Raw genomic sequence first — 23,748 nt, 5'->3', positions numbered from 1 at the left:
AATACTGGTTTTACATTTATAAGTTAGTTATTACGATTTATATTATCATACATTTAACAAGTTCTTTAACACTGGAAATAGAAGTTAATGTTAATATACATGTACCTTCTATGCTACACCCATTCAATAGGTTGTAAAAAGAAATGTTTAATAATAGAACAATAAACTTACTGTATGTGAAAGTTCAAGTAATATATATAATTTATTTTTAAACGTAAAATAAAGAGACAAGCCAATGAGGTTACACACGTGAGCTTTACTGTTTTTGTGAAGTACCACTCACAATTTCCACCGCATTCATCAGTACACTCGTATATGATGAAAGCTTCTCAGTATATTTAATATATATAAAAGCAAATTAGAATATATACAAAAGTACCTCCTTAATTCAAATAAATAATACATATATATATAACTACTCTATGGTTGCATTATCCAAAAACTCTAAAAACAATAAAAGAATTTCAAAATTCATTGTTGATTTCTATAAATATTTGCGACTTAGTACAGTAATTCAAATACCAAACTAATGTCAACTTCTACAAATTAAAATACCAGCTCTAAGACTAGGAAGTTAAGATTAGTATATGGCAGTACCTAGTACCCTAGAAAGTTTTTAAATGTATTTTAATATCACAAATAAGCTACTGGGACACAAGGTGGTTTTCAAAACTTTCTATACTACAGTTACCGAGTTTGAACTTAAAATTGATTACCCCAATTACAAAAGGTGGAACAGGAAACCAGACAATATTCTGAGTGCAATGTTTACATATTGGTGTGCACAGTAGACACATGAATTTTAAACAGTTATAACCAAATTATTTTTACATTTGGAAGTAAAAGGTATAAATACTTCTAAATGTTAGTTGGCAACCTGAAATAACTCCATTAAAGTTCTTATATATAAATGCAAACGTTAAAATCTTATGTCATTTGGTGTTACACTGTTTTTTAATAATGATTTCTAAAAAAAAAAAAAACAATCTAAGGATTAAGACACTGACTGTTACCCTTAAGTATTTCATGGATAACTGTTCTAGAAAAAGCTGACTGTTACTCACAATGGCAAGAACTTAGTGTACAGCTTTCATTGACATGCAAACTGAAACAGTGATGACTGTTGTAAAACTTGAGATGTTCTCCACCTGTAATATGAAGAACCTAGCTAAAGTGATTAATGCCATAGAATTCAAACTTAACAAATCATCTTCAAAAATTTTCAAAACTAATTCTGTTTGCATTCCAATACACTAGAATAATAGGTGTTAACTGGCATTACTTGACACCTAAATCCTATAATGTAACTAGTTCTTTTAACCTACTATTCATCACCAACATCCCTTGCAAATATATTAACTACTGATTCTGAACAGTGTCAGTTTTCTTAAAGTAATTATTTCTAAGGCATAAATCATCTCAGTACAAGTGTTTATTATTGCAAACATAGTTCAGAGGTGATGTGCTTCAATCATATTTTTAAAATAAACCTATCTTTTGTTAGTAACTTTAAGTACAAATGCAGAACTAGGACTGATTCTTGAGATGTGACATGATGTGTGTTTTCTTATAGCAAAGCCACATTGGGCTATCTGCTGAGTCCACTGAGGGGAATTGAACCCCTGATTTTAGCAATGTAAGTTCGTAGACTTACTGCTATACTAGCAGATGTGACATGATAGTACTGCAAATAGAATCTTCTTCAAGAGATGAAAGTCTATATAAAGTTTTAACACTACAGCCTAGAGTTAATGTTTTGACTAAACTGTACACTAAAGGAATAACTCTTTTGCCAGTTAACTTCAACCACTCAAAAAACATGGAGAGTTAAGGCTGGTCAAACATGTCTAGTAGTATAGCTCATGAATGTGGTACAGTTGTAGTGCAATCTAGTACCAATCCAGCTAATTTGTAGTGATTTTAACTCAAAACATACTTTATGGAGAGCACATTGATATATATTTTTTGTAAGAGTAGGTACCATGACATACCTATGTTAAATCTCCATAGCTAAGCATGTTACCAAGTTAGATAAGCAGGTTATTAAATCTTACCCCTCCTGTTCAACATTTATTACTAATCCATTAACCACCTAAGTCTTTTAAAGTAGCTTTGAAAATACTACACCACACAAACAAACATATACACACAAAGCTTTAAAACTGGACCACTAAGTTATTTAACACTCCTACAAAAGTGGGGCCTAATAGGCCCCAGAGCAACTTGAAAGGTTATTAATATTAGGCTAATAAATTTGTATTTAAATGAAATTGCCATTTCATTTGATGAATTTGGTTCTACTTAAGATGAAATGAATCTTAATGGCAATTTCATTTAAATACAAATTTATTAGCCTAATATTAATAACCTTTCAAGTTGCTCTGGGGTCTATTAGGCCCCACTTTTCGTAGGAGTGTTAAATTTGACTGCTGGTCACACTGATATACTTCACTTAAACATTGTTTTTAAGGCTGGGGTTTTACCCCATGCAATGTTATCCTAAATCTCTTAAAATAATATAATTTGCAGTTAGGACAATCTCATGGACATGAAGGTTACAATCTTTTTTTTTTGTTTCCAGTTAGAAAAACCACCCTTTCATAAGAGTAACTTTTATGTTCAAGGTTTTTGTTTTGAAAGCAATATTTTCTTCAGAGGTTCATCAAAACAAACCTTTTGACCATGAAAATTATCTTCACTTCTTTGGAACACACTTAACTGATAACAGTAAAAAGAGAGACTAAAAATAAGACACTCTTGCATAAAATGTTGTTAACAGTTTCTCAGAGGCAATCAAACGTCCTCCAGCATAGAAACTATATTTCTTTTACTGTCATAGTTATTGTGTTCACAATGGTAAACATGATTAAATTATCTAATCACAAGCAAGAAAAAAAAAAAGTAAAAAAATTGAGTTCTGACAAATTGAAGATGTGACTGAGGTCAAAGTTTCTTCAATTAACACTGATCAAAGAGCTAAATGTCACTTTTTAATGTGTACTGCGTGAAATCTTGTGATGTGGTAACCCAACAATTAAGAAATCCTATGTTCTTTAAGGCTAAAACAGGAATTTAGAACACAGGCTTTAACTCTGAGACTCATAGCTGGAGTGAAGAAAGTCTCTGTCATCTAGTATCCATGGTTGATCTCCAGGACTTGCGGAAGAGTTGAAGTTAGAGCCACGAGAAAGATGAGGACTAGAAGATGAATCACCCAGTATCTGTAATATTATATACAAATATATACCAGGGTTGGAGAAATGATTATTGACATGAAAAAGCTGTTACTTGGTTATTAAAAGCCATTAAGTCACATTCAACTCATTGTAGTTATTCCTGTCATATTTCTTGAAATTATATCATAATTTTAATTTCTATTTGCATTTTACATTGTAAATTTAGCACATTTGAAAGTCATATTCTGTTCAAACATAAATTGTAGGAAATATTCAATATGTACAGAAGTTTTCAAAGTTTATAATTTTTCTTTTACTGACAATAAAACATGAAGAATGGTAACCATTTTTTATCCAGTTAGTTTTTGTACTGGGGGAATTCGTCTACAGAGCTTATAAACAACAATGAACATTTTCACAATCCTTAAAAAACATAGGGTGACTTAAATTTCTTTATGCAATCTACTACTTATAAATTCCAAATTATGATGCATAATTTAGTGGAATACAAAGAGGTAATAGGGAATCTATTTCCAGTTTCATATTTTTTCCGCCAGATGGTTCTACTTAATTCGTCTACAGATACAGCTGTCAATTATGTTTCCTGTCGAGATCACAGAGCACTTGATAGAGATGTTTATCGAGGTCCATGTAGCTCAAAAGCCTGGTTTAATGTCATGAAAAAATTTGAGATTTTTTACTATTGCATGACAATCAATGTTCTGTTTCACCTGTGAGAGCTGTTACAGAAATTTATGTAGTTTCATCAGATACTACAAAACTAGAGTAACAGTTTCCTGACAACCAAGAGTTGAACTTTGCCTTAAAATGCACTACTTGTTGTAATGGATGGTAATTTGTTTGTCAATATTTTGTGGACTAACGAGGCCCACTTCCACCTACACAGTTATGTGAACACTTACAGTTACATTATTTGGGGTAAACCCAATTCACATGCATTCATTGAAAGAGCTCTCAATAACCATGCAGGTTGGCTTTAGTAGCAGTGTCACATCACTATCATCACAGCTCATTTTGTAAAATCTTACATATCAGGGTGTACTTAGTTTTACCACCCTACTGTACATTATCAACACAATAGCAACAATGGTGTTACCTGCTTTACACAAGAGACATTCGGCAGGACACTGTGACCATGCAATATGACACACCATCATATTACCAATGGTGTGAAGAACTAGTTTAACAGTTGTTTCAGTTAACAAATCACCAACAGGGATTTCCTGCACATTTGACCACCACAGCCACTAGGTCTCATCCTGTAAATTCATGGTTACAGAGCTACCTGAAAGTACAAGTCTACCATGACCATCCACAGACAACTGAGCATGACAGTGTCACTATTTATACTAGCAATTTATATGCATGTGTTGCCATATCTACATATTGTTAGTTAGACAATATGAGCTTCTACTGCAGTGATTTAACCTAGTTCAACAAAATGTCTCAAATAGTTTGTTTAAATAAATATATTTGTATCTATTTTTCTGTTTTCAGAGGAAAGTTATTTTAAAAATTGACACTGTCATTTTAGTATGATGCAATATGACATAAGTGTTGCCTTTTGGTGGCAAAATCTGTAAACTCTGTGAATGTGTTCCTCGTAACCACATGTGTAAACAACAGTTAATTCTGAAAACATGCGTTATGGTTTGGAAGTTATATGCAACATAATGCACCAAGTAACTTTACATACACCTTGTGGATGATTTTCATTCTAAAACACAGTATTTAGATGTTCATCTATTATAACAACAGTATGAAGTATATTCCAGTTTAATACAATTTTGCTATATGTATTACCAAACAAGTACTAAATTATGCACAAAAATAATACTGAATGTTAACATATTTTCATGCTGTATGTGATACTTACATGAGATTATAGGCTAATAACAGTATTCTATAAGCTTCTAAACTAAAAACAACTAACAGTTCTTATTTTTATCAAATACTTTAATTCTTTATTTAAACAGTTAAAAAAAGAAAATTTTAACATATTTAATACCTGTAAATTAATACACTAAGAATTAAACTGGATTCAACTTCATTAAAAGGAAATCTTGATACTTATCTCACTCCAGTAAACAGAAAATGCAATACTTATTTCACTCCATTAAACAGAAAATGCAATACTTATTTCACTCCATTAAACAGAAAATGCAATACTTATCCTACCTCGTTAATTAAGCTGTTTGAAAAAGTCTGTTCCTCAGACACATGACAGTCATCAGGGGACACTGACACCATAGTTGACACAGGACGTGGAGTTTGAGCAGCATGGTAATTTCCTGGAGAATCAAGTTCTTCTCATTAAACATACAGTAGTTAATAATATAGTTTAGTAAGATATCTGATCTTGCCAAAATTTTATGGAAACCAGTTACCTCTAATCTGCCTTTCTAGATCAGTACACAATGAGTACAAAAGAAATATTCCCCTTTCAATGTTACAAAAACAGCACAAGAATACACAAGTTCTCCATCAGTAAAAGTAAAGTGTACTTGACTATTTTCAAGACTTATTTTCAATGACTACTTTCTACCTTTGCTAGGGAATTAACACTAAATGAAAGTCCTCAAAATACTTACTTACAGATATATATATATATATATATATATATATATATATATATATAGACTGTTTCTCAATCTATTTAATCAGTTTTAAAAGTTATTACAAATCACGCTGCATAAAAATATGTTAAAAAATTTTATATTTAGATAAAGACACTAATTATCTTCTGTGCATTTAGTGTTACATGATCGTTAAGGTTTTCCTTCATAACACTAAATTTTATTTTTGTTGCATGCAAAGAATAATGGTTGTTGAACAAATTTCAATCAGCAATTCATAAAACATGAATTCATCTTGAGTTACGGGCTTGATGTGATAAACAAAAAAAAAATATTGATAGTTAACTAACAGAAACTCAATTCATTTCCAATGAAGACTGTGCTATGGTAATGTCTTTTACTCTCACGATTTCTTCCAAATATTCTGGGATTAAGCCATATACTCAACACAATAAAAATAAATCATTTTTTAATGCAGCTTGTGATATATACATCCAAAACTCAAATCTCTGAAACTAGAGCACTGATCATCACCAATCACAATTGGGTAATATTTTTTACAGCTGAGCAATAAATAGAACAATGAAATTTCCATGAAATTAATGCTTCAGATTTAACCAATAAAAATTACCAAAAAAAATATTGTTTCAAATATAAAACAACTAAAAAAAATTTAGAGAAAATTATTTGTCTTCCTTTAGTGACAATCTCACAAGTGTTGCAACAGAAGTGCAAGGTACTTTCATTGAGAACTACGTCTACAAAGAAACATTTCAATAAAATCTACTCTGTGATGTTATGACAATAGCTCACTGTTAAACGAAAATTTCAATAAAATAATTTTTCTCATGGATGGTAAACATTATTGAATGTCAAGTATCAGTACATTGTTGTAGAACTGTCAGACAATTCAAGAAAAGACCACGGGCTCAACACCCTTCTGCAGGAACTAGTAGTTATACCTGGGATTGACCAGAAATTTATAATACCCCCCCATGGTTGAAAAGGCAGGCATGTTTGTTGTGATCTAGAAGTAATTTTAGTAATTATGATTCAGTTATTATTCTCCAAGTATCCAACTTATTCTTGGACCATATCAATTTAATAGGCATATTTCCTTGCAGTAACATTTTGTAATAGTGATAAAGACTGTTGCTATTCCTCAACCTCCACATGTTGTTTTAAGGCCTTATTTTCATAAAGGTATCTTATACTGGTAATATTATTCTCCTGTTACTTTTCTCTATCTAATATCTGTTAATAGCTAATAAAATTATAATGTTAATAACAGTAATTACAAAATTCCTTGTATATTGATTAACTTTCAAACTACTTTACTGTTTAATTTTTCATTCTAAATAGCTGCTTCCTATATTTGCAATTGTTACTACACAGGATCATAACAAAGACCTTACCATTCTGTATTGTTGAGGCAACACTAATAGGTCTCTGAGGTAAACCGTCACGTGACTGACTACGCAGAGGGGTTGACTTCCCTTGGTAAAACATGTGCTTCACTTTATGGATACTTTCCTGTGCCTTAAGTAAATAAATTTGAACAACCCATAACTTGATAAGTATGTCTTTAGGACTTTTTCTAAAGTTATAATCATTTTGTTTATATTTGAACGACTTGGAACAAAACTTTCCTTGGATTTGCATTATAATAGCAGTTTCACTGTATTTTGTAGCCTGCTTGTGAAATAAAAAAAGTATTAGCAGATCAATATTTTTGGCAAACAAGAATTAAAACATCTGTAGTGGTTAAGATTTTGTAGTAAAACTATGTTTTACATGTATGGAATTCTAAGATGTTTTTTACTCACCACAACAATCCTATGTTTATATGGAAATTCAATAATATGCATAATTTCTCTTCCTTTTAGGTATACAGTTGATAAGCTGTTTACAATACTAAAAGAGACACTTGAATCCTGGTCTGTCATTTGATTTACTACTTGTCATTGTGTTACCCATTCACCATCAGTAATTGTGAACAATGGAAAAATAGCAATATTAGGCTTCATATAGTGCTGGAGTGTATATACATATTATTTGTGTTTTAGGCATCTTATAGACTGGATAATTGATAAGAATAAATCAGTAGCATCAATGTTGCATATTGAAGAAAGATTTTATGAACACAGAATCACTGTGGTACATAAAACACGTTTCAAAACACCATAAACACAACATACACTTCATCATTATATGAAACCTAGTCCTCTTTTGATGTGGAATGGAATTTGTTAAAATCTGTATAATTTAATGACAAGGATTGACTGGTTGGTTGGTTTAGTGTTTTATGGCACAAAGCAGTTAGGCTATCTGCACCAAACATCCAGTACAAAGTTAAAATTAAATTTAGTAAAATTCATAAAAGGAACCACAACAAACCATGGCAGAGCTTACACAGTCACCTGATTTCAAACCATCTGTACAAATGGGATTGGTTGGTAGGTTGGTTGATTTAGTGTTTTATGGCACAAAGCAGCTAGGCTATCTGCGCCAAACGTCCAGTAAAAAGGTAAAAGTATATTCAGTAAAATTCATAAAAGGAAATTAAGGTAAAACAAAACAAAGTTAAAAAATAAATAAATAAAGAGCATAAAACCAATGTTTACATCTAGTCTACAACATTAAGAGAAAAACTACAGTAATTCAAGTTGTAAAGGACTTTCTGTAGCATGACTGTAATAATCATAACTTGCCAGGAAGACTAACAGGTAAGTACAAAAACCACCATCAGTCACCTGAAGTTGGCCTTTCTAGTCCTGGTTTCAAGTTACTTAGTGTTACGGTCAGATTCTAATTTCAAATTGAAATACATGAACTGTGATTTTAAAAGGAAGCCACATTAAAAAGGTGTAAAGTATATATTAAAAAAACTTAAATGGCATTAAAAAGATTAATGGCCTTTAAAAAACTAAAAAAATTACCAAGGTGGACAGTGTCACCAACACCAATAACACTGTCTAACGTTGTGGACAAACCTTGGGACAGAACATGCTTAAAATGGTTCCATCATTGTGAATCATAATGATGACAAGAAAGTAGAATGTGGCTTATTGTGATACGAGTGTTACACACTGGTGCATCAGTTCCAGATAAGAGAAAATGATGATTATAAAACTGTGACCAATGCATAGTCTAGTTAGAACAACTTCCTCTTTCCGATCCTACGGAAGCAAGTCGGCCAAGGTCTAATACAGGGTTTTATTTGGAAAAGCTTGTTTTCGTGTTGCTCACTCCAAGTCGACTGCCAGATGGCATGGAGCCAAGGCTTGAATACAGGACCATAGTCCATGTATGGGACAGGCACAGCAGTGATAGTACCAAAGCAGATAGACTTAGCTGCAGTGTCGGCGAGCTCGTTCCTGTGAATACCAACATGACTGGGTATCCAGAAAAACTGGATAGAAGTAGATGTTAAAGAGAAATGGGCCAGTCAGTTTTCAATATTGGGGAGAACGGGGTGTGAACCAACGTGAAGCAATTCCAGGGCCAGTAGAAACTAAGCGAGCCAGTATAAATAGTGCAGTCTGAGTACTGCTTTGCTTCTATGTGATCCAGGGCAAGAGAAATGGCATACAGTTCAGCAGTGAACACAGAAGCTGCAGAGAGGATTCTGTGAACAACCACCGAACCACAACAAACCATGGCAGAGCCCACACAGTCATCTGCTTGCAAACCATCTGTATAAAGAAGAATGGAAGGATGGTTCAAAAGATGTTCAGCAAATAGCAGACAGTATTTCCAATCATGAGTGTCTACTTTTCTCAGATGACTCAAAGATAGGTCACAATTGGGGACTGTAAGAAACCATGGAGGGATGGGCTGACCAGTGGATACAGCAATGTTATCCAAGGACAGACTCAATTCATCTAACTGCACCTAGATATGAAGGCTAAAAAGAGCAATGGCATACTGTCTGGTCTGAAAAAGCATGGCCAATCAAGGAAGGAAAATACAACCCCAGGTGGGATGCTTTGGTAAGGAACTAAGTTTCGAAGCATATAGTAAAGACAGTTGCAAATGGCAGAGGTGAAAAGAAGGTTCATGAGACTATGTATAAGCTCTGAACTGGGGAAGTGCAGAAAGCTCTAGTGCAGAGCCAAAGTCCTCGATAATGAATGTGGTCCAGCATCTTTAAGGCCGAGGTTCTGGCAGAGCCATGGACCAGTGATCCATAATCGAGTTTAGATCAAATACAAGCATGATATACCTTTAGCATAGAATATCGATTTGCTCCTAAAGTGGTGGAAGAGAGGACACGGAGGATGTTCAGTGCTTTTGTACATTTGACCCGTAGCTGCTTGAGGTGAGGTATAAAGGTCAGCTTACAGTTAAAGATAAGCCCCAAGAACTTTGTCTCAGGTACAACATACAGCACAACTTCACTGATATGGAGTTCAGGATCAGGGTGAATACCCTGTTGGTGGAAACAGTGCATGCAAACGGTTTTAGAGAGGGAGAAGTTAAAGCCATTTGCTGTGGTTCACTTCAGCAAACGATTAAAGGTAGTCTGTAGCTGCCGCTCATTATACCTCATATTTGACAACTGACATGAGATGTGAAAGTTGTCGACATAGAGCCTGTTTGCAACAGCAAGAGGGAGTTGTCCAGTGATGGCATTAATCTTTGTACTGAAAAATGTGGCACTCAAAACAGCCCCCTGAAGGGCTCCAAGTCCCTGTAGAAAAGAAGGGAAATTGTTGAAGCCACACGAACTTGGAATCTCCTGTCTATTAAAAAATCTTTGATAAAAATGGGCAAGTAACCATATATCACATACATTTGGAGGTCATATTGATACAAGATTTTGTCATTTGAGAAAGGCTTCTCTGATGGACATTTCAAGTCAAATCAGGTGGTCCACAGAACCCACACTGGGTGGGCAAGAGGAGGTTGTTTGATTTGAGGAACCAAACAAGATGACCATTAACCATCCTCTCTAAGGTCTTGCAGAGAGAGCTCATCAAAGCAATTGGATGGTAGTTTGAAGGAATCTTAGGATCCTTCCGAGGCTCAGAGAAAGATAGGACAATAACTTGGTGCCAGGTATCACGAAAAACATTCTCCTGCCAGATCTAGTTACAAAACAATAAAAAAATAGCAAGAGAAGCAGGAGATGGGTGGCATTTCATTTCATAGCATACATCATCAGGTCCAACTGATGTACTACCAAACCAATGAAGGGCCAGTTTGAGTTCTACCAGTGTAAAGGGACGATTATAGTCATAGAGACAATTAGCTTGAAAAAAAAGAGGTGATTGCTCTGCCTGAGTCTTGATGGCTAAGAAGGTGGAGGAAGAAGCAGAAGTGCTAGATACTTGCATAAGCTTTCACCTAGAGTATTGGCGATACTCCAGGTACTAGCAACTTCCTGGCCATCAGAGAGCAAGATCAAGAGGGGGGCAGAATTATATTGTTCACTGACCTTTCAAATCTTGCCCCATATGACTTTGGAATTGGTGGTAGAAGATATGCTGGTTGTTGACTTAATCCAAGATTCCTTCTGGTTTTGACATCTTACCCACCGAGCATGTGCATGGGCCTGCTGGAAAGCGATGCAGTTCGAAAGTGTGGGATATCTACCAAAAGTATCCCAGGCCTGTTTTGAGCCCTCTGTACCACGTGGCAGGCAGGATTCCACAATGGAAGAGGATATAGTGGAAAACGTGTTGAGGTTTTAGGCATACATTGAGCAGCTGCTTGTATAATACAGTCAGTTACTGCTGCCACACAGTCATTTATTGATGACTTACAGATAATGGCAGTATCAAGTTCTGTGAGAGCAGTGAAAGAGGGCCAGTTTGCATGATCCAGCTTCCACTGGGGCACGCAGGTCGGGTGGCATCGACCACAGCCAGTCTCTCTCAAATTATAGGAAAATGATCACCGTCTCATGGATTATTGTCAATCCTTTATGAAAAATGGGAGAATAAATGAAGGGGAGCAAATTGAGATATCAACAGCAGTAGAGGATTGACTAGGTGCATGAAATTAAATAGAAGAATCTGTATTAAAAAGAGAAAGGTTGTGATCAGAGAGCATACGTTCTAGAGAGTGACCCCTCCTATCAATAACAGCACTTCCCCAGAGGGGATGATGTCTATTAAAGTCCCCCGGAATTAAAAAGGGAGACTGCAACTGTACAGTGAGAGCATCAAGGTCTGATTGATCACAGGTCTCTCTAGGCAACAGGTTGAGAAAACAAACAGTGATGGTAAGACCCAAGGAAACACAGATGGCTATGACCTCCAAGGGTGTGTCCAGTGACAAAGACAGGGTGGGCACATGCTGATCAACCAGCAGTGTCACCTCTCCATGCACTCATCCATCATACAGCCTGTCATTTCTGTACAAAGAAAACTGCCGAAAGGTGACTGTATCGGCAGGTTTCAGAAATGTTTTCTGTAAGGAAAGACATACAGGATGGTAGGAAGCAATCAGAGTTTTGATGTCATCCAGATTAGAACATAAACCTCGACAGTTCCATTGTATCACGATGGTCATTTTTTATTTACATGTAGGCAAATTGGGTGGAGAACCCTTCTGTTTATGACCATGTCTTTCTTCTTTATTGTCTTTATTCGAGGAAGGTCTACCAACCTCCATGGATCCTGCCCTGGGTCAATTGGCAGTAAATATCACTTAGGAAGAGGATTTCAGTGATTAAGGACATGAACAAATAATCGTTTTTCAACTTGGGGTGGGAGAAGATGTATCTGAGGAAATGCCTGTACCCGGAACCAAAGGAAGTGGATCTTGGGATTTGTTGGAATGCATGTAAGGGACAGAGATGAGTGTTGAAATTGATTCATCAACTTTTTTAACCATAAAGATCAAAAGACTTTACATTTGATTAGAGAATTATTCTTTTGGAAACACAGAGAGATTCACCTGCACTCCCACTGTAGTAGTGGAACAAAGTGCAGCAGCATACGTCCAGGATGAAGTGGCAGACAACAACTCTTGAGCCTCAGGATAAGTATTGTTATGAATTGTTTTCAAACACTGCACCTCTTTTTCTTCCAACCATTTAGAGCAAGAACGAAAGTAGGATGGGTGAGAACAATTACAATTGACACAACGAGGGTCCGTTTCACACTCACAGGCATCGTGGTCCTTGCCACCACAACAAGTACACATCAAGAAACCACGATATGATGTCTTCGAATGACCAAACCACTGACACTGGAAACATTGGAGATGGTTTGGAATGTATGGCCATTCTCTGCAATTAAGATAACCTGCCTGGGATAGTGGCAGGTGGATGTGGTGACGTAAATGTGAGAATAAGGACATTGGTCGGCATCATAATTCCATCTTTGCGAGTGGATATATGCCTCAGTACAGAAACTCCTTGGGTGGAAAAACCAGTGAGAATCTCTAACCTGGGATGTTCTTCAAATCCCTCTCAACAATAACTCCTCATGATGAATTCAAAGTAGCACGAGATGTAACCTCGATTGGTATATCCCCAATTGCCTTTGAATGAAAGAGGAGTTCACTGTGTTGAGATGTGGATGATTCCACCAATATGTCACCAGATCAAAGCTTCTTTACTGACTTTGGAGAACCAGCAAGTCCATCTAATCCCTTCTGAATGAAAAAGGGAGACATTTGCCCTAAAGGTTTGTCTAAAAGAGAAAGTAGGATAAGAAAATGAGGTACAACAGGTGTTACAGATGTTGAGGATTGCTACTCAGAACCTTCAGAACGTAGTTCTTTACCTATGGATTGTTTTTCACTATTTTATTTATGTTTTTATTTGGAGAATCCATAATAAAAAAAGGAATATTTTGGTGCCCACTGACCCCAACCCATCATGGAGTCCTACAAGGGAATGCACTACAATGTCAAACAAGGACACTGCAGCAACACTAGGGTTTCAGGAGCACTATACCCAAACACCAGCATCAGATACAATGTCCACAACACCTGTTGAGAACATCCAACACTGGTACTTAGTTGACCCAACCCAAATGGACTAGCCGATTGATCCAAGGGGGGCCACCCCAAGGCCACCGATCTACAGAATTCAAGGCCAAAGTGGCGTGTTATGGTTGGACCCTCAACCATCAGGATTCTCTCCTAGCATTCACGGGTCACCATGCGCAGCAAACACGTTGGTGGATGTTTAGATCCCAGATGAGGTAGATTGAAAGAACAGAACCTTCCCTGGAAAGTCTCCTCACTACGTACAGGAATCCACACTGAGGAAACAAGGGTCGAACGAAGTAATGACACACTTGATTATGCTGCTTGATTATGAGGTATTAGAAGAACTTTACTTTGTTGTTTTATATTATGAATAGCACCATTTGGTTAAACAAACAAAAAACAGGTACAACTATATCATTATTTTTATCAAGGGTGATTAGAAACATATATAACAAGTTGTTAATTTCAATATTTTATGAAACTAATAGCATAATAAAGCCCAAAGATACAGTGTTCGCATTGAAACAGATGCATAATTCATTTGGAAGATGAGTTCCTAGCGATTCTTATAGCAAATGCATTCAAGTCATTATAATTAAGTTGTTTTTGTTATGCAGTACCACAACCCATCTAGTGCTACTGGGACTGCTACTTCAGGATACAACCATGTCTTTTACCAATTCATGAAGTACAGTTTTAAACAAAACTACTGAAACATAAATCTATTACTGAATTATAATATATTCATAACTTAGTGCTGATAAAGTTGTCTTTTTTTTAATTCAAACTATATTCATTTTATTAGAAATAAAGTTTTGATGTGAATAAAAAGTTAAATCAACATTACATTAAAATGTACAAGGAAGTTGTAGCCTCTCAAACACTTAGAATGTACATGTTGGGAAATGAATATAACTTACAGTTGGTAAAGCACTCAGATTGTGAAATTCTCCAGGTCCCATGTGAGACACATGATTGAAGTTTGTAGGACCAGAAATAATTCTGGACTTTCTATCCACTCTATATGTACATAAAAACAAAACAGATTATTTGACACCAAAAGATAACTTGTTAAACTTGTAAAATAACACAAGAATAAAGAAAAAAATGTTCTCCTTTAACTATAAAAAAAATACCCACTTCTCTATACAACAAATATCAAATAATTGACTACTTTATAGAAACTATAAAATCGAAAATTTTTCTCCAGTATTTTAAGGCAGAAGTAATATATGCAGTTGTTCCATTATTTTTGTCAGAAGTCTTTATTCAAAACATAATAATGACAAAACTACCCTGTTATAGTTTAACTCAATAGATAATAGAAATAACAGCTGTCCTGTCTTGTCTTAATTTCACTTATACAGTTATTTATTCAAAACTTAAAGTACAATTTTTCTGTCACTATCTGAATCTTAGCCCTACGAAGATGGATTTTAATACAAGGAGAGATCAGAGGGTATGTTATCATGTTTGTAGACATGCTTTCAAAATTTTATTTAATTAGTATTTTGTGAAATGCATCTCAGTAAGTCTGGCATCAAACTGCAAATTATAATTCCAATTTTAGTATTATACATTAGTTAATTTCTTAATTTAAAAGTAAATATCAAACAAATTCTAAGATATCAATTTCTGTGTATTACATGTATGTTAATACAGGTTTGATTCAAATTAGATGTTTAGGAAATCCAACTATAAAGTGTTTAGTATTTTATTAATTAAAAATTCAGTTACTGATATTGACAAGCTAGAATTTAAAGTAAGAACATACTATTTTCTGAGATTACATTACATTTAATGATTCAACCAAGGTGGCTAATTATCCCACCTCTTCCATTTTTTGAAAAACTTGGTTACTTAGGTACACCTACTTCACTCTATGAAAACGTACATAACTAATAAAAAAAAAAGAGGTAAGAGATAATGAAACTAGAAATGCATATATTTTAGACCCAAATACAGCTTAGTTTCTACACCTAATAAATTATAGTGGAATTCTGTGGCATTGATTCAGTAATTTATGATTTTTTTGTTATTTCAAAATGCATATATAAAAATTTAAAAAAATTATTTTGTAAAATTTGACAAGGCTTAACAAATTATGGCAGGCAGCAAGAGAATACAAACTTCGTAAGTAGAAGAGATCACTGTTTTCTATATTTTTATTTACTGTTCTATGCTTTGAGGAAAATAATTGAAATTTAAAAACCTATTTATACATAGCAATAATATATACACATATATAATGCATTATAAACCAAAGCATGGCTGTATTTTACAAAATACTGGTTCACTAGAACAAATCTAAGACAAGTCACTTTGTGAAGGCCAGTTTTATACTACTGGATATGGTAAAATGAGTGCACATGTGCATATACACTGCAACTTTTGTAATGTTCTTCAGACAACTAAAAAGCCAATAAAATAAAAATTATAAATGTATATATAGATGTATATTGTTATGAGGTTTAATCTATTTAGACTAAACATTTGTGGCTATGTGTTATACTCTGTACTTATTCTAGAATGAAAAGAAGCATAATTTATATTTATTTCCTAATTTTTTTAATAGCAGTTGCAAGGTCAGTCAAGCTGAACAAACCCACACAGAGATACAATGGTAAAAATTACAGATAAAATTTAAAGTTTTTTATACAAAAGAAACAAAGCAAACAACAACAAACATGTGGCAACTACTTCGAGGTTATAAAGATTTTACATGTGAAATCCGATAATTCTGCTGATGCATGATGGTATTTTTAACCTTACAATAAAAATTACTTTGCACATTGGACAGCCAACATTTGAGAAGAAAAAAATGGAAGAGCAAATTACTATATAAAAAACCTGATATTTTAATTGTTTACTGATAATCTTCAACATTTTGTGAAGATACACATACTGTATTAAACATTTTGGTACAAAAATTATAACAAACACAAAATGGTTACAAGGTGAGTCCCTGGGAATGAGCCCACAGAAAGAGAGTTAAAAACATAATAAAATTACATATTTCATGTACTTATTTGTCATATTGTAATAAAATCCACCTGTCCTATCCTTAATTCAATTACATTTACTCAAAACATAATATACACCTGTCCTGTTCTAATTTAACTTATAATTACCTCTTAGAAACAAAGTTAAAATAACATGAAAATACACTTGCTCTGTTCATATTTAATATAAAATTACTCCTAAACATTATAAAGATACAGTTGTCCCGAATTCTTGTTATTCTTTCCCAAACAAAACTTCTAAGGGAACAGCTAAAAAACAATAATCCAGTTTGTAACAGACTGTTTTTTCTCAAACATAAATGCACTTTGTAAAAATCTAATGAATACTCTTGTCAGAAGATAGTAATTCATAAACTGATATCAGTAACTGATGGTAACTTTCTTCTAAAGCATTACCTCACTCCTCTCTTACTGATTAGTTTCATGTAACTCTAGTCATTGTATATCTTTCTTCTTTTTATAATTTTATTTTTGTCATTATTAATGCCACAAATATTTCCAAATGTAAAAGGTATCTAAAAGTAATTATACATTATAAAACAGTGTAATTATTTGAAGGTTTCTCACATGCGATTTGGGTCTCGTGCAGAAAACTTTCTTCTCATTCTTGTTATGCTAATTTTCCCTGACCCTGTCTGCTGACCCTGGATATTAGGATCAGGTACATGTATTAAGTTCTCTTCATCTTGAATATTGTGGAAGTAAAGAACTTGAGGAAGATCGGATGTACATGTACTAACCACTTCTCCTGTCCTGCTTAAAGGTTTACTCTGAAGAAACACAAAATTAAATGTAGTATAAAATAATAAGGTCATAATTCACAAGTAAATTGCTTTAAAAATCCAGGAAAAATGTTAATGGGATAAATGAGGGTATTATATTAGAACAATTCAGAAGTGGAAAAAAAACAAATCCATAGAAAATGCACATGAACCATAACAGTACACTATTCTACAGCTAAATATTTACAATAATTAAGAATGCATAATATTCATACACAACACTATAATTATTACATTAAATTATTATTATAATTGTTGTAAAAAGTGATGCATAAAACTACACCTAAGTACTTTTAACCAACAATACTCTCTATAAAACAAAAATATATTTGATACCATTTTATGCTGTCAATAATTACACATACAGCAAGTACTACGAAACAGTGATCAAATAGAACAGTATAAATTATACAGGAGAAATAATACATGACACTACAGCTAGACAAATACAACTTATATTTGTACAGGGTGCTGGAAATTGGAAGTTGAAAACCATAATGGAACTTCTGTACTACATATAGGTTCTGATTTACATTTCTATCATTCTAATATTGTGAAATTTCAAAAATTCTAAAATGTGCTGTTTGACAAATACTTTCTTTGATACTAAAATTTTAGTTTTTTTTAGTTGTTCATCACAAAGTTCAAATTTATTTTAATACTTTTATCTTACATATTGCAGCAATAAGTTGTGAAAACAGCAAAATCTGACAGCTTTAGTTGTAACCTATAAACCAACCTGTCATAATGCCATTAGGAAAGGTTAGAAATAATTTATATCTAATAATTACAGGCACTTTTTAATGAATAAATTCTTTTACTTATTTGAATTGTTTCAATGGTCTACTGAACAATTACGACTAACAACTGGAGCCACCAGAATACTGTTCTGCCACCTCTTTAAACCTAACTAGGCTTATCTGTCACAGAAAAAAATTTCATAGTTTTGAAACAAATATAACTTAAGATTGAAAATTTTCAGAAACTAAAATAACATCTGAATAAACTATACAAAAACAAATTTCCAGATCTGTGATTTGTTCTCAAGTCTTCTGAACTTCTCATTATATTCTGTTGTTGTTTTGTGTATTTTCCCCAAAATCACTTCCCAAATATTTCTATTCACTTCATACTAATGTGAGTTGTTTATAACCTATTCTAATAATAATCAACCTTTGCCTGCAGCTATTTTCAAAGCTGATCAACATTACATAACATACTGTGCAATCATTAAAAAAGGTCTGTACTAATAAAATCTGGGAAACAGAATTGTGAAAAACAAAATATTCTCAAGGGATGTTAGTTTTCTTAAACAACAAATAAATACATTGTTTACAGATGAGACTACTCATAAAATCATAAAAAAATAAATTTCAAATATTTTTCATTTTTATTTGCAAATTACACTAAATAAATGCTGCAAAGTAACAAAATATCAATTAAAAATATTTCTTGAAAAACTGTTGAAATAAAGCTACAATTACTATTCTTACTTAAATTGTGCACTCAACCCCTGAAAGGTGCAGAATGGTACAGATAGGGTTAAAGTTATAAGTTTGCAGTTTTTTAGACCACATACAAAGAGAACAGAATAATTTCACAAATGATATGCAGAATTTTCTGGAAGACAACTTTAGATTAACCTTGCAAGTACTGAAATAAATAAAGAAACTGGTAAAATACCTTTGGGATATTAACAGTTTGTATCCAGTTACCCAAGATAACATCAAAAATATCCACATGGGTTTCACTATACATCGACAGGTACTGACTACGGAAACCTGAAAGTGTGGCAGTTTATTACAATTCATACTAATGGTAATAAATTAGAATTTTTTTCCTAACTATAAAAAGCCAGCCATCAGAAAAAAAAATTTTTTTGACTTAACCATTTAAAAAAAGGAGAAAGATGATTTTAGAAACTGAAATGTACAAATTAAAATTGATACAAGTTTGTGGAAATATAATAAAAGATAATTACATATCTATATATAGACAGAGTGAAAATGTGATTTACTTGTGTTTATTTTTTTTATATTTTAATAGTTGTACATTACCTTTAGGGTTCTATAATCTCAGTATTTCACCATCAAACTGTTAAACAGGCTCTTAATCACTTGGAAACATTTTACCAAGTAGCAATTTTACTCTCAGCTAATTGAAAAAAAAATCTATGATCTTCATTGTCCATTTACTTAACCTAATAACACACTGTTGCCAGCTTGAGGACTACAAACACACGAAGTCTCATATCAATGTAAATAATTAACATTTATCATAAGAAGCTAGATATATATATGTGTGTGTATGTGTGGGTAATATGGCAACAACTACAAGTACTTCAAGTCCATCACAGCTTTAAACAATTTACAAGGGTTTCAAATAAACCTGAAATGTTAACAAAAGTCAGACGATTCAGTAATAATGATGTTTTTCAAGAACCAAGTACAATGAGTAGATTATAGCTCTCACACTACCACTGAGCCACTAAAGAGCTTGAAACAGTAACTAGAATATATTACTAAATAAGACTAATAAAACTAGCACATGTACATTATTACAAGAAAGACAGTAATGAAAAGAGAAAAATTACAACAGTAACCTAATTATAAGTCACTAAGGATTTGAAATTACAATACCATGAAACACAGATGTAAAACTGAAAGTCCTAGAACACCACTCCAATCTATTATTTTTCCACTGAACCTACTATTAACGAACTGTCAAATAAGGTTTCAAGCATGTTATTTTAGTCTCATCAATCCAAAATATGTAACATATTAAACAACTTCTACAATTAAAGGCTAATTCTAAGAGATAACAAATGTTAATAGTAAAGAAATTAACCAAAATAAAAGTAAAAGCAATGTGTGATATGATGAATTTTGTTTTAATTGGTGTGTGTATTCAGGTAAACAGTTTCATAACCTTCATCCCAATTGAATTATCTTTTTAACCTTGTAACTGTACATACATGTTACTTGTGTCCTAAGCTAACATTAATAACTTATAATAATAAAAACAATACACATTATTTTTCATCACTTACTGACTGCCGTGGGGCTAGCAGTGAACATGAGTTCTTTTTCTCTGGATTTTACTCCATCTTTGTTAACATAAACTCCAAGTTCTGTAAGTCATAAAATGTACTTCTTAAAGTATTCCCAGGTAACATAAAAAACTATCAAATAGCTTTTTAGGTTCTTAAGCTAAAACAAAACAAAAACAACTTTTTCACACCAAAAAATAGACTTTATGAAGCCAACGCTATGCTATGAAAGTTCATTAATACTTTACAAATTCATTTTTGGATTAAATATGTATCAGCATTTATTAAGCATATGTTAAAATATTATGACAACACTTGTTGACCTAGAAACAGGAAAATATTACATATCAATTTGCACTGAACTAATCAATACACACAATCTCAACAGCAATTCATACCAACTCACACAACCAAATGAAATGATAAAATTTATTAAAACTGTTAACTCAAACACCTAGATAAAATGAAAAAGTAGTTAAAATTGAGTCAGCCAGGTACCAAGCTGCCATGTTTAATCCACAATGACTAAACCACCTAGATAAAATGAGAGAATGAGTTAAACAGAGCTAGTTAGATATCAAGCTGTTGAGTCTAATTCATGTTATCTCAAACATCTAGATGAAACAATAGCAGTAGTTAAAAACTGAACCAGTTCCTACCACTTAACCACTTTACTTTTAATGCCCAGTGCAAAAAAAAATTCTTACTTTTTAAGGATGTTTAGATTAATTAAGAAATATTAAAGGTTTTTCATTTAAGTGCCTTTAAGCATATTTTTCTCAAAATCTGAAAAGAGACATTCTCATAGTGATGTTTAACTTGTAACTTCAAGTCATTTATTTTGTATTTCTTTACCTTTATAATATCCAAATTAGCTGCAATGGTAATTTTACATAACATGTGTTAGAACATGCCTTTGTACTTATTTCAGTACATTTTCATACAGAAAAGCATAGCATGAAGATGATTCTTCTCACAAAAAGGCCAAAACCTAAATAACACTGTGTTAAAGGTATATGCTACCTTAATCTTATGTTCATTAGTGTAATAAGGAGTTCAACTTCAAACCAGTTTTACACTCTTCTATTGAAGAGTTATTTAAAACGAAATTGTTATTGACCATATTTTCATTCTAAAGAGGAAAACCTAAATGTTACATTTATATTAAAATATAATTTTACTTACAATTTAAATTAAAAACATGGATTACCTATTTTCAAAAATAAAATGTAAACTTGAATTTTTTTTCACTTGTAAAGAAATTAATGTTCCAAACTTAAAATGTTTTTTCTTAAAATATGAAAAATATTAAATTTAATCTAAACATTTTTGGTTTCTACAAGTTAATTCATAATCATTTTGAGAAGTTTGACCATATCTTGAGAATAGTTTGAACTATACAATCCATTCAGATATACAATCTATAATAAATACATAAACACTTGACATTTGAAATTATTCTAACAGGATGGGAAACACCTTTAAAACAGTACAGTGAAAGTCGGTATGTTTGGGTTTTAAAAAAGATGGGATACCAAGACTATTATTACATTTCTTTAGACTGTTAAGCAGAACAAACTTCAATACTGAGAAGCAGATAGGATAGAACAAATAACATTTTCTATTCCTTGTAATAAAGCAGAACAAATATTTGAAGTTTGTTTTTAATGTATTAATGCTTTCTATTGATGTATACCTTAAAGTAATCTGAAGGAATACCAAATTTTCATTTATTTTAAAAATCTATCATTAAAATATAAATAAGCATTTAAAAATTTCAACATTTACTGCAATAGTAAATTTCAAAACTCTAGCTGTCCACAAAAATATTCTGTATTTATATATCACAAAAACATTTGAAAACTTAAAATAGAATGAGTAAAGATTTCAGTAGGATTAAAATCTGTGTAGAGTAACAAATAAATACATTATAGATTACACAGATATTAAAATATCAACCAACCAACCAACCATAATAAATGAACCTACAGAAAGTTTAAGTTATTGATTTTGCTCCATGAGATTATCATCATGCTTCCCATACACAAAATTAATCCCACCAACAGTAAAATAAATATATAATAAATATAGCTAAACAATAAGTTGCAAAAGTATATCCAACTCATTGTAGAATCTGTATAGTACTGTATAAGTGGATGAGCACCTATAGAAGCATTAATTTTATATACATCATTACATTTAAACCAATTAAAAAATACAAACAAAAACTTACGACTAAAGACTAGAAGGTACTCATTGTTTGGAAGTTCTGCTGACAACAAGGCATCCATAGGACTGTGACGAAGAAAGGCAAACTCTATACTGTCCAGTGGAATCATACCTAATATCAAAGAGCATGAAAGGGAGTGATAATCATTAAAGTAACATCTACATATTACTTTAACGTTTTCAACTTCTTTTTACAAATTTATAAAAAAAACTCTTTGTGATAAGCATTACTTTGTTCATTATCCCAAAGAATAAATTTTGTTTTATCTCTATTAGCTTTCATACACACATTGAGTTGGTGATTAAATCAAGCCATAAGAATTAAACTTTTAGTAAAAATTCACAGTTCAGTATCTACAACTGATCAACAGAAAAAGGCTAACAGAAAATAATCGTACCCTGAAGAATATGAAATACAATTTTTGAGATTTTTTGCATGTTTCCATATATGACTTTTTTTCTGTCTTGTACTTTTAAACATATACCAGATCGCTTCAAAAACCACAAATTCAAATCCTTTTTTTCTCATAAAAGTTTCTTTACAGCTTCAGTTGGTACTTAAAAGTGTTGTCACACTTAACATAAAGGTATGTTTACAATGACATTCAGAATTTATTATTGCTCATACGTTGCAGGTTGTAACTGAATATTTTGCTGACCATGGTTATGGCAGAGATGAGGATGGACAGTGAAGTGAGACCTCTATACCAACATGTCCTATGTACTAACATATTTTATGCTTTCTTTTTCTTTTATGAGAATGTACTGCAAAGGGGGATCAGAGTGATGCAAGAGGAGAGAGTGCCGAGTTAATATTTTATTTTAAAATGGTCTCATCTCTTAGGTCACTAAATTTTTAATTCATAACAATGAATGGGATGTATACAAAATAGCAGAGCCTATACCCAACAACTAACACCAACACTTAAACAGGATACCAAA

At 32.6% G+C, this 23,748-nt stretch overlaps 1 protein-coding gene across 3 annotated transcripts in view; it reads right to left on the bottom strand.

The window, feature by feature from the left end:
- Window positions 1-237: 237 nt before the first annotated feature.
- LOC143249448 (serine/threonine-protein kinase MRCK alpha-like) overlaps window positions 238-23,748 on the bottom strand; it is a 135,939-nt gene continuing 112,428 nt past the window's right edge. For all 3 annotated transcript variants that reach the window (XM_076499303.1, XM_076499305.1, XM_076499304.1), the window contains 8 exons: window positions 22,811-22,918; window positions 20,578-20,658; window positions 19,212-19,309; window positions 17,314-17,516; window positions 14,644-14,743; window positions 7,189-7,312; window positions 5,376-5,488; window positions 238-3,221 (listed from right to left, as the gene is read on the bottom strand). In XM_076499303.1, the coding sequence (XP_076355418.1) occupies window positions 3,087-3,221; window positions 5,376-5,488; window positions 7,189-7,312; window positions 14,644-14,743; window positions 17,314-17,516; window positions 19,212-19,309; window positions 20,578-20,658; window positions 22,811-22,918 (962 nt within the window). In that variant the 3' untranslated portion in view covers window positions 238-3,086. The remainder of the gene's footprint in view (window positions 3,222-5,375; window positions 5,489-7,188; window positions 7,313-14,643; window positions 14,744-17,313; window positions 17,517-19,211; window positions 19,310-20,577; window positions 20,659-22,810; window positions 22,919-23,748) is intronic.

The sequence above is a fragment of the Tachypleus tridentatus genome, chromosome 4 (assembly GCF_004210375.1).
Source record: "Tachypleus tridentatus isolate NWPU-2018 chromosome 4, ASM421037v1, whole genome shotgun sequence".
Taxonomy (NCBI): domain Eukaryota; kingdom Metazoa; phylum Arthropoda; class Merostomata; order Xiphosura; family Limulidae; genus Tachypleus; species Tachypleus tridentatus.
Note: the sequence above shows the minus strand (reverse complement) of the source record. Positions and strands in the feature narration are given on the sequence as shown.